This window comes from Podarcis liolepis, assembly GCF_965112155.1.
Source record: "Podarcis liolepis genome assembly, chromosome: 13".
Lineage (NCBI taxonomy): Eukaryota > Metazoa > Chordata > Lepidosauria > Squamata > Lacertidae > Podarcis > Podarcis liolepis.
This window is the reverse complement of record NC_139573.1, coordinates 40,327,694-40,340,094: the sequence shown is the minus strand read 5'-3', so window position 1 is coordinate 40,340,094 and position 12,401 is coordinate 40,327,694. Positions and strand designations below refer to the sequence as shown.

The 12,401-nt window shown below is 47.6% G+C and overlaps 1 protein-coding gene across 5 annotated transcripts in view; it reads left to right on the top strand.

Moving 5' to 3' along the window:
• Positions 1-12,401, top strand: part of LOC310690462 (uncharacterized protein) — a 123,773-nt gene that overhangs the window by 84,910 nt on the left and 26,462 nt on the right. For 4 of the 5 annotated variants that reach the window (XM_083469373.1, XM_083469371.1, XM_083469374.1 and 1 more), the window contains 8 exons: positions 993-1,058; positions 3,392-3,505; positions 4,581-4,640; positions 6,014-6,118; positions 7,104-7,166; positions 8,308-8,412; positions 9,786-9,857; positions 11,539-11,643. In XM_083469373.1, coding sequence (XP_083325499.1) covers positions 993-1,058; positions 3,392-3,505; positions 4,581-4,640; positions 6,014-6,118; positions 7,104-7,166; positions 8,308-8,412; positions 9,786-9,857; positions 11,539-11,643 — 690 coding nt within the window. The remainder of the gene's footprint in view (positions 1-992; positions 1,059-3,391; positions 3,506-4,580; positions 4,641-6,013; positions 6,119-7,103; positions 7,167-8,307; positions 8,413-9,785; positions 9,858-11,538; positions 11,644-12,401) is intronic. The other variant, XM_083469372.1, reaches the window with a different exon arrangement.

Sequence of the window (12,401 nt, the reverse complement as noted above, 5' to 3'; positions counted from 1 at the left end):
ATGAACCCTAAACAGTTAGATTCTGGAAATTTATTGCTTTCTCTTATAGTAGTAGAAGATACTGAGGTCTGGAACATCCTTTGCTACGTCCCAGATCTCAGTGCAGTGGGGTTCCCTCAATGCCTTATACCAGGGGTGGGCAGGCTTCAGGCTTGTGGAATTTACTAGAACTGTGAGGATAACCAACAAGAGCCAGATGTAAAATGCTGGCTCAGGAAAACAGACATAGGCTGTGTTACACACTATACCTTTAAAACACATTACTTCCCTCAAAGAATCCTGGGCACTGTAGTTCATTAAAGGTTTCTGGGAATTGTACAGTGGTGCCCCGCAAGACAAATTCCTCGCAAGACGGAAAACCCGCTAGACAAAAGGGTTTTCCATTTTTGAGCTGCTTCGCAAGACGAATTTCCCTATGGGCTTGCTTCGCAAGACGAAAACGTCTTTCGAGTGTTCTGATTTTTTTTCACTCCCCCCCCCTTTTTCTAAGCCGCTAAGCCGCTAATAGCCTTTTAGCCGCTAAGCCGCTAAGCCTTTAATAGCCGCTAAACCGCTAATAGCGCTAATCCGCTAAGCCACTAATAGGGTTGCTTCGCAAGACGAAAAAAATGCTAGACGAAGAGACTCGCGGAACGGATTATTTTCGTCTTGTGAGGCACCACTGTAACTCCATGAGGGGGAAACTGCAGTGCCCACAATTCCTTAAATTGTGTTTTCTCCATGCACTTTAAAGGTATAGTATGTATGCAGCCGTAAGCTAAGAGTGAAGGAGGCTCAGCCCAGTCTGTACCAGAATCAAGCTTTTTCACAAAATCCCACTCTCCCTACAAAGTGTGTTCTTAATACTTCATCTCTGTCACTGTGTGTCTCCTTCCGTTATTCCTTGCTTTTGGTTTTGTTTTGTCTCTGGTTTTAGAAGCCGGGGTGTAAGAATTGTGCTTGTCTCAAAGGTGCCGCACATGTAACTCTGCGCTTTTTTGACTCCCTCACAGAGGATGGGAAAGTGAACCTCAATGAATTTATGAATAGCCTTAGTGAAATGGGGCAGGCTCTTGAAGGTGAGTGAGGTCTCTGATGCCAGGAAGACTCTGCTATGTGTGCCTTGGATTTTCCTTTCTCTTTCCATTATGGTACTAAAATAAATGGTAGAAATTTCAGCATATTCTGAGCCGAGGCTTAGCCCCGGAACCTATTTTCAGTTGTTAAGCTTTCAAAATGTGGTTTTGATAGCATGGGGTGTAGTCTGTACTGTTTGAATGAAGGGGAGGCAAGCAAACCAACCAACCAACCCCATCTCTTTTCTCACAACCATCACCAAATGAATATATCTTTTTCCTCTGGCTGTCTCCTCTGAACAACCCTTTAACTGGCCCAGCCTGTTCCCTACACTAGGTAAAACATAGCAATTCAACGCATTGTGAATAACATGAACTGAGACCATCTTTTCCCAAAACAAACAGGTTGAAAATAGGTTATTTGTCCCCCCCCCCAATTTTTTATTGGTTTTTCAAATTTATAACAAACAAATAAAACAAAAACATCAAATACAAACTAACAAACAAACAAAGAAACATTTATCTTAACTATAATAATTCCACTTTTGTTAACATTGTTAAGTGGCTTCCTCGAATCCCCCCAGCTGAGTTTCCATATCAATCATTGTAGCAGTTTTCCAAAACTATTTTCACATAAAATTTACTTAGTCAATTAACATCTTTCTTTCTTTTCATATTGACTTCTATCCTTAACATTATACAATTTCACATATTTAACTCCTAGGCCATTCTATTACTCACAAGTATTTCTATTTAAATTATTTTAACATATTTACCGTATTTTTCGCCCCATAGGACGCACCGGCCCATAGGATGCACCTAGTTTTTTTTGGGGGGGGGGAAATAAAGGGAAAAAAATTTTATTTCCCCCCCAGGTGTGCTGCGCTAATCCCAAAGCTAGGGGCGTGCGGAGCTCAGCGCGCCCCAAGCTTCTGGGTGCCGGCAAGGTCTCCGCTAGCCCTGGGAGAGCTGGGTCTCCCACAGCTAGCGGATAGCTTCCTGAAGCCCGGAGAGCGAGAGGGGTCGTTGTGCACCGACCCCACTCGCTCTCCAGGCTTCAGCGAAAGCCTGCATTCGCCCCATAGGACGCACACACATTTCCCCTTCATTTTTGGAGGGGAAAAAGTGCGTCTTATAGGGCGAAAAATACGGTAACTAAATAGTCTTTAAATTTATTCCATTCCTCTTGATACTCCTCCTTCTTCTGGTCATGAAAATAGGTTATTTGATCCCCCTCCCTTGATTTGATTCCTTCCCCCTTGTTCCCAATGTAGATCTTCACTCACCCCTTCTTCCTTGGAGGAGAGGCGCCATTTTGTGTTTTGCCTCAGGTGCCAAAATGTCTTGGGCTGGCCCTGGAGGGAGGGCATATTCTCCCATGGCAATTGGCCACGACAGCTAAATGAAACCTTTAGGTTCAGAGGTAATAAGTATGCCACTGAAGACTAGTTGCTAGGTCTACAGTGGGCTGTTGCCTTTGTGCCCCACAGATGGACTTCTCAGAAGCCTTGGAGGTTTTTAAGCAGAGGCTGGATGTCATGAATGCTTTAGCTGAGATTCCTGCATCACAGGCGGTTGGACTAGATGCTGGATTCGACAGGCCTTTGGTCTGGCTCATAATAATGCCCCTATGGCCGTAAAGGCCTACTTATGAACTTCCCAGAGGTGCTGCCTGACCATTGTGGAAAACAGAATGCTGGACTAGGTAGAACTTTGATATGACCCTGCAGGCTTACCGTATTTTTCGCCCCATAAGACGCACCGGCCCATAGGACGCACCTAGTTTTTTGGGGGGGAAATAAAGGGGGGAATTTATTTTTTCCCCAGGTGCGCTGCGCTAATCCCGAAGCTTGGGGCGTGCGGAGCTCAGCGCGCCCCAAGCTTCTGGGTGCCAGCAAGGTCTCCGCTAGCCCTGGGAGAGCCGCGCGGCTCTCCCAGGGCTAGCGGAGCGCTGCGCTAATCCCGAAGCTTGGGGCGTGCGGAGCTCAGCACGCCCCAAGTTTCTGGGTGCCGGCAAGGTCTCCGCTAGCCGTGGGAGAGCTGGGTCTCCCACAGCTAGCGGATAGCTTCCTGAAGCCTGGAGAGCGAGAGGGGTTGGTGCCTTGCTCTCCAGGCTTCAGCGAAAGCCTGCATTCGCCCCATAGGACGCACACACATTTCCCCTTCATTTTTGGAGGGGGGAAAGTGCGTCTTATAGGGTGAAAAATACGGTATATTACGCTGTTAGGTTAACTTCTTGGGTTTTGCAGAAGCTTGACCTTTTTTTGGCAAGGCCTTGTGGATTTCCCACCAGCTTCTGAATGTCTGGCCTTTGGTTCATTGTTTCCCCTGACTAGGTGGCCAAGGGGATATGGTTGCTATGGAAGAGGTAGATTCCGTTTTGTCCAACTTAGGGATCCACTTAACCAAAGAGCAACTCCAAGAAGCCTTGAAGTATGTGACTGTGAATGGTGAGTGAACCTTGTTCCCTGATCTCAGGCAGGGTGGGGTTTTTTTGTTTTTTGTTTTGCCCACGTTCTACTCAGACACTGAATCTTCCTCCTCAAAAAGTCCCTCAGCTCTTGGGAGGTCACCCTCAGCAAACCGGTCCCAGAGGCTGCGAGAAACATCACAACCCACTGGTACACTGGTATTCCAATTTGAACTTAGCCTGATCTTTTATTCCCCTTCTTTCCCTCCCCCTCCCCTTTTTATGAAGATTACCCGCTCTGGGATCCCACAGCTAATTCTCCCCTGGTCTCCTCGCTGGCCCAAATAGGACTAATTTAGCCAGCTAGCCCTGGTGATCATCGAATGTTTATTGGATGGATTTCCCCCCCTAAATTGATTTTTTAATTCTGAATTTATTGTTATTCACATTTTATACTGTATTTTATGCTTTTTTTTTGGTGCATCAATTAAGTGTTTTAAATTTGTTGTTAGCCACCCTGAGCCTGGTTTTCTGAACTGGAAAGGGCGGGGTATAAATAAAAATTTATTATTGTTGTTGTTATTATTACATGTGCCTCTAACACAGAGTGGGATGGCTTTAACTGTGGGCCGATCTCTGTGGAGATGGAGGCCTCACACAGACTTCTGTACAGAACTTACTTCTCAGTGAAAGGTCAAGCAGGAGTGTTCTGGCTGGAATCTGGCATTCTGACATCACCGGCAAGTTTGCCCAGTGACTCTTTCATCATAGGTGAGGGTTCACAGATGAGGAGAATGTCTTCAGGTAGAGGCTGCCTATGTGAGCAGTCAAGAGCCACTGTCTTAAAGATCCAGGTCTGTCACTGAGTTTGTCCTCTCTGTTTCTCATGGAAATTAGCAAACTCCTGCCTCTCAGACTAGGGCATGCAATATCTGGGATCTGCATCAGTAGCATAGGCCATTGAATCATCACTGTGTTGGACCAGGGTCATAATCATGATGGATACTGAAATATAGCAATTTTTATTTGCGTATGAGAATTTCAACACATACATTTCTGTCTGGCCACTTTCTGCATTGCAGATTGTCTTATCTATCAGTATTTTGTCCTTGCAGAACATGGGAAGGTGAACATGAGCGAATTGATGGCGAGTGTAGTCAAGAACCAAGCTGAGGGTAAGTGGGTTTCGTTAGTTGGATTAGAAATTTGTTAAATTAAACTGGAAGCATTTGAAGAGAGCACTTGTTTTCTGACAGGGCTTAAAGCCCCAGGCAGGCTTTAGATGATGAGGAACAGACCAGCGTCGAAGCAGATGGGATAAATGGTCCATGGACAAAGCACACCTGCGCACAGGACTGGTTTCATTCTGTGATTCCACAGGGGTGCAGAATGTGGTAAGAGAGGCTTCCCAAAGGGATGCTTGTAAAAAGCGGAGTCTCTCAGGCCCTTTTGGGTCAACAGTGGGTGGCCAATCATAGAAGGGACCCCAAGGGTCATCTAGTCCAACCCCCTGCAAGGCAGGAATCTCAGCTAAAGCATCCATGACAGATGGCCACCCAACCTCTGCTTAAAAACCTCCAAGGAAGGAGAGTCCACAACCTCCCAAGGGAGACCATTCTGCTACTGAACAGCTCTTACTGCCAGAAAGTTCCTCCTGATCTTTAGTTGGAGTCTCCTTTCTTGTAACTTGAATCCATTGCTTTGATTCCTACCCTCCAGAGCAGGAGAAAACAAGCTTGTTCCCTCTTCCATGTGACGGCCCTTGAGATATTTGAAGATGGCTATCAGATGCGGACATTTCAGAAAGCAGCTGAATAAGATTTCTAGGGGGGTCATAGAGAGGGACATCAAAGTTCTGCGTGGCTTCTTGTACCCCCATGTTCTGTAACACCAGAAGATATTATGCAAATCAGCAAAGAGTGCACAATAAATAGAATCATAGAATTACAGAGTTGGAAGTGACCGTGAGGGTCATCTGGAACAACCATCCACAGTGCAGGAATGTCAACATGTGGTTCCCCCATCCAGCTTTGAAACCATCCCAGACCCTGCTTAGCTTTGCAAAAAGTGCTAGCAGTTTTAATTCTGTACCATGCCGTACAAGAAAAATGCATACATTTTGGCACTTTACACAGCTCAGTGTGGTGTTGTGGTTAAGAGTGGTAGATTCATAATCTGGGGAACCGGGTTCGCATCTCCGCTCCTCCACATGCAGCTGCTGGGTGACCTTGGGCCAGTCACACTTCCCTGAGGTCTCTCAGCCCCACTCACCTCACAGAGTGTTTGTTGTGGGGGAGGAAGGGAAAGGAGAATGTTAGCCGCTTTGAGACTCCTTCGGGTAGTGATAAAGCGGGATATCAAATCCAAACTTCTTCTTCTTCTTCTTCTTCATGGAATTCTATTCTTCTTGATACAGATTTCTAGTTTTCTGAATTTGTGTTTCTTGCGTGGAGTGCACACAATCCCCAGCAGCGTTCGAAGCTTTGTTAAACAAGCAGGGAATTCCAAGGCCCTGTAAATGTTTCCACGTTTATCATTTCTCTCACAGCGGATCGAGTTCCTGTCGATAACCTGAATGCTATTCTGGCCACCATGAGCATTCAGCTAACAGACAATGAGCTCCAAGAAGCTCTGAAATCTACAACTGTGGATGGTGAGTCTTTATAGCGCTTGCTCTCCCACCCCTCTTGGAAGTAAAACAGATTAAGAGCATCCAGTTCAGGAAGAAAATGCACATTCCCCTTTCAGCTCCTTTTGGGTGATTTCACAGACTCTGGCTGAAGCCCACATGACACTCGAGACAGTTGTGTGTAAGACGAATAAGTAACATTTCTCCCCCTGTTTAAAAGAAATAATGAAAAGCAGCCCTGGGGAGGTTTTGAGTTTCAGAGGGGTGAAACTTCCTCCTCAAACTTCCCCCAGCTACTTTTCACCCAATGAAGGAAAATATACAGGCGCCTGCATCTTTCTCCATCCAGGCTGAGCTGTAACACATAAGCAGGCAATATTGAATGAATGAATTTTATTATTACAGTCACAGACCAGTTCCGGGTCACTTACAATATCAGGAAAATCATAAAACACAACAGGAATACATTGAATTGCAATTGGGTATAACAGAGACAATTCAGATATAGCGGCAGTTAAAAAAATAAAAATAAATCTTGATCACTAAAATATAACCTAAAATTATCATTTAAAACCTTAATCAGCAGGCAATATTAAACGGGGAACTGCGGAAGGCGGAAGGGTTAAGCATGTCCCATTGGTCCTCAGCCTAAGGCTGCTGTCTATGTGATAAAGCATGTTGGGGGGGGGGAATGCAGGCAATGGAGCCTCATGGGTCATTTGTGCTTGAGAAACATCCCATCCCAGATCTTGAAATTTCTGTTGTATCTTATGATACACGTATCTCAAGTATATGCATGTGTCAAGTATGCCCTACCTCTCCAGCACTTAGTAGGCCATCTCTCACTTCTCTGTCCCTTCCTTGCTGCATCTCTGCCTTGCCTGCCCAGATGCAGACTGTGCAGTTTATTTACATCCCGTTCAGCTCCTAGCAACACCCTTTGCAAAATAATTGCACCTCTGCTTCCCTGCCCAGTTGAGCCATCCTCTTCCCCCATCTTGTCTTCCAGATGATGGCAAAGTTAACCTGAATGAGTTCATGGAAGGGGTGAAGAATGTGCAGCTGAAAGCAGGTACAGAAGATGAGTCTCTGGGGCTTTTTAATGGTGGTGGGCTAGAGGATAATGAACAGTTTCTGTACAGCTCCGAGCACCTAAGGCACAAGATTGACAATTTTGTAATAGAATGTAAGAATTGCCTCCCTGGCTTAGCCTCGCAAGTGAGGCTGTGTGCACACCTTATATTAAAGCACATGCTATCTCATCAAAGGGGACGCGGGTGGCGCTGTGGGTTAAACCACAGAGCCTAGGACTTGCCGATCAGAAGGTCAGCGGTTCAAATCCCCGTGATGGGTGAGCTCCCGTTGCTCGGTCCCTGCTCCTGCCAACCTAGCAGTTCAAAAGCACGTCAAAGTGCAAGTAGACAAATAGGTACCGCTCCAGCGGGAAGGTAAATGGCGTTTCCGTGCGCTGCTCTGGTTTGCCAGAAGCGGCTTAGTCATGCTGGCCACATGACCCGGAAGCTGTACGCTGGCTCCCTCAGCCAATAAAGCGAGATGAGCGCTGCAACCCCAGAGTCGGCCACAACTGGACCTTATGGTCAGGGGTCCCTTTACCTTTATCTCATCAAAGAATCCTAGGAACTGAAGGGTGCTGGGAATTGTAGCTCTGCGAGGGAAGGGGCAAACTACAGCTCTCAGGATTTGGGTGGAATGGAGCGGGTGTGCTTTAAAAGCACTTTAAATGATTGTTGTTCACAAAAGTCCACCGCTTACCAGCTCAACACCCCCCCCATTGCCCCCATGTTAGTGTCCAAAAAAATAGTTGATGTTCTTGTCTAGTCACCCAGGCCAATTCATAGAATCATAGAATCATAGAGTTGGAAGAGACCACAAGGGCCATCGAGTCCAACCCCCTGCCAAGCAGGAAACAATTCTTATTCACCGGAGGGGCACTTGGTTAAGTTATTTTTTACAAGCCTGTTCTAATGCAGTAGTATAGCCTGCAAAGCAGTGGCGTAGCGTGGGTTGTCAGCACCCGGGGCAAGGCAAGTAATTTGCGCCCCCTAACCCGTGGATTTGCGCCCCCTAACCCTAACCCCCAGATGTTGCGCCCGGTGCGGCCGGCACCCCCTGCACCCCCCACGCTACGCCACTGCTGCAAAGTACAGAACATGGATCATTGCAGCTGACTAATTCCTGCTAATTGATCCAAGGGATCGTGGCTGAGAGTGATACCTTGAGTCCCACATCGGAGCAGAAAAGCAGCCTCCTTTCCGAAGAACAAGGGAAGAAAGATTTAACAGGCAGCAGTCCAGGTGGTAAGTTGTATGTGAGGAGGCTTACAGTGCATTTAGGGCCTACATTTTAGAGAAATGTCCATCAGCAAAGATGCGTGTATCAGGAAGGAAACAGTCATTTATGCAGCCATTCTGACCTTGCATTTAATGCACTCCCCCCCCCCAAAAAAACCATTTATCTCCTAGAGAGCTAAGAATTGTTTGGGAGCGAAACAGGCACATAATGGGCTTTGTTTCTCTGTTGGTTTAAATGGTTCTAAACCACACTTTCGAAGAAAATATAAAACAAGGTGGTGTATCAAACTATCGTGACTCGGAAGCAATTTTTCCTGTCACTTAAAAACTTTCCATGAGATAGGGTGATGGCCGCCAACCTGGACTAGCTTTGAAAGAGAATTAGACATATTCATGGAGGATAAGACTATAGATGACTACGGATTTTTATAAAGATTCTATAAGGAAAGCAGAAAGCAGCAAGAAATATCAAGTGAAAGTATCGGAGAGGAGATCAGTGTAAATGAAAACATGAGACTTATGGTTTTGTTACATGTGATTTTATTTTGGAGTTGTCTGCTTATTTTGAAGTTGTTTGCTGTAAAGGTTGTATATATTATGTGAATAAAATAATAAAGGATTTGAGAAAATAAATAAATAATAAAGACTATAGATGGCGACTAGTCAAAACAGTTACGTTCTACCTCCAGTTGCCGGAAAATCGCAAGGGAGCAGAGTGTTGCTGCGACACTCATTTCCTTGCTTTTGGGCTTCCCATAAGCGTCTGGTTGGCCGCCATGAGAACACAGCGAGGGACAAGATGAGCCTTCAACCTGACTCAGTAGCACTCCTCGTTCTTATTTCACTCCCACCTAGTGCTATTTTTGTTATGTATTGAAGTTCTCACCCTGGGCCAGCAGGGGGATACTGTAGATAGTTTTCACTCAGGACCACATATGCAAATAAGGAATTGAAAGTGACGTCCAGTGATTGGATAGTTACAGAAAGTTGTTACTGTTGCTTTGTAGTTGAGCTCTAAATAAGCAGGTTGGCTGAACCCTTCAGTTCAGTTCTGTTCTGTTCTGTTCTGGCCTGTGAATAAACAAGAGCTGTCTGAAGAATTGCTGTGTCGTGTTCACCCACAACTTAAGAATTTTTCGGGGGGGGGGGAAGGAGCTGGAACTTACCATGAACAATGGCGCCCACCTGAGAGGTGCCAGAACTGAGTTCTGGCTTAAAAGGGGGGGGGGAGCCCTGCTCCCACACCATGTAAATCGTCCTCTCCAGAAACCTGAGGTAAAATGTTTTGGCTTAGAACGTGAACCGAAGAATGTACTGTCATAAGGGTGAGGCACCTCTCATGACCTTAAACCCTATGTGGGCGGCCATGTTGTTTGCAGCTGATGACAGCCTGAGCTCGAAGGAAGCAGTGAAGGACGTCCGTCTGACACAGCCATCTCCCACGCATGAAGGTGAGTTGAACTCAGGGGGAAGGTTTGAAATGGACGTTTGAAATATATCAGCATCTCCTTATTTCTCTTCAGAAATGGGCAGGCAATTTCTCCCCATGCTGTGGGGATCGTAGGACACCCTGCCCACTGCTTGTTCATCTGTCTCTTTTCCTGCTCCTCTGCACCATCCCAGAAGGATTTTTTTACATTTCAAACCATTCCTATAATGGCTTAAGCGTAGTGAAAGAGTAACAATCAAAATACACTAAAGCATTTATTTAATTTTATTTTTTTTAAAAACGCCCAGAGTTTTCCTCTGTACACAGGGGATCTGCAACAGAACAGAGGTTACCAGCCGGCTTGCTGGGAGTGGCTGCTGGGACCACATAACACCGGTTCTGAGAGATCTGCATTGGCTCCCAGTACGTTTCCGAGCACGATTCAAAGTGTTGGTGCTGACCTTGAAAGCCCTAAACGGCCTCGGTCTTGTATACCTGAAGGAGCGTCTCCACCCCCATTGTTCAGCCCGGACACTGAGATCCAGCGCCGAGGGCCTTCTGGCGGTTCCCTCATTGCGAGAAGTGAGGCTACAGGGAACCAGACAGAAGGCCTTCTTGGTAGTGGCGCCCGCCCTGTGGAACGCCCTCCCATCAGATGTCAAAGAGATAAATAATTACAGTGGTGCCTCGCAAGACGAAATTAATTCGTTCCGCAAGTTTTTTCTTCTTGCGGGTTTTTCGTCTTGCGAAGCACGGTTTCCCATAGGAATGCATTGAAAATCAATTAATGCGTTCCTAGGGAAACCGCTTGCCAGGCTGGCGGTGCGGAGAAGGGCTTTTCTCCGCACCGCAAGCCTTCAGGACAGGTACGGGAACAGAGGGGAAGGGGCGCAGCGCTTTCCCTCTGTTCCCGGGGCTTGCGTGGGAGGAGGGTTTTTCCTCCCCACCGCCAACATTCAGAACAGCATTCTGAATGTTGGCGGTGGGAAGGAAAACCCTCCTCCCACCCCAAGTCTTCAGGAAAGCCATCCGATGCCGGGCAGCGGGAGAAGGCTTTCCCCCTCCCCCTCCCGGCATCGGAGCTTCGTCCCGATGCCGCGCGGCGGGAGGAGACGTTCCCCCTCCGCCGCCCGGCATCGGGGCTTCGTCCCGATGCCGCGCGGCGTGGGGAGACGTTCCCCCTCCGCCGCCCGGCATCGGGGCTTTGTCCCGATGCCGTGCGGCGGCGGGAGGCTTTCCCCCTCCGCCGCCCGGCATCGGAGCTTCGTTCCGAAGCCGGCGGCGGGAGGAGGTCCGAGGACAGTGGGGAAGACGCGCTGCGCTTCCCCGCTGTCCCTGAGATTTCCCTATGGGCTGTCGTCTTGCGAAGCAAGCCCATAGGGAAATTCGTTTTGCGAAGCGCCTCCAAAACGGAAAACCCTTTCGTCTAGCGGGTTTTCCGTCTTGCGAGGCGTTCGTCTTGCGGGGTACCACTGTACCTGACATTCAGAAGACATCTTAAGGCAGCCCTGTTCAGGGAAGTTTTTAATATGTAACGCTGTACTGTTTTTAACACTGATTGGGAGCCGCCCAGAGTGGCTGGGGAAACTCAGCCAGATGGGCGGGGTATAAATAATAAATTATTATTATTATTATCTTTCTGTGACTGACGTATGTAGGATCTGCACCCATGCCATTCCAATCTGTTCTGCACCCAATTGCAGGAGAAATGGTGGACGTTCAGGACCTAGGCAACGTTCTGGCCATTGAAGGCATCCAGCTCGCAGAAGAAGAGTTCCAGGAAGCATTAAAAAATGCCCCGGTGGATGGTCAGTATGGGCTTCTGTGAAACGGCTGAGATAATTTGCAAGCTCGGGTGGTCTGGCGTCCCGCACCGGACAAACCCCACAATCTGAAAGTCTATGGTTCTGTAACAGAGGCATGAGAGGCATAGTAACGAAAATGTGCAGGGAATGTGCTGATGAGCAGAGCACGATCCTGCTGGCTGCAGGAGTTCTTCTTCACCACTGCATTCCTCTCAAGGAATGCGCTGGCAAAGCAGCACCCCTGCAGGATTGAACCCAGGACTGCTCACTAGCAAAGGAGTGAAGGGTTCAGTCTTACTGGCTTAGAGTGTGCTGGCATCACCTGGTGATGTCAGCTGATGGAGAGGTGGGTGTGGTTTTTTTGGGGGGGGGATGGCCTCAGGGGCCAACCTGGACTCCCCGGTGGGTCAAGATTGGCCCACAAGCCAGAGTTTATTCCTGTGCTAGAGGAGTAGGTACTGAGGAGGGGGCCTAGAATGTGGAGGAATCAGTTTCTCGTAACTATGGCAATTTCGAAAAATACAGAATATCATTTGAAACACGATACGCTGTGGGTTAAACCACAGAGCCTAGGACTTGCTGATCAGAAGGTCGGCAGTTCGAATCCCCGCGACGGGGTGAGCTCCCATTGCTCAGTCCCTGCTCCTGCCAACCTAACAGTTCAAAAGCATGTCAAAGTGCAAGTAGATAAATACCTTCCGACGGGAAGGTAAACGGCGTTTCTGTGCGCTGCTCTGGTTTGCCAGAAGCGGCTTAGTCAT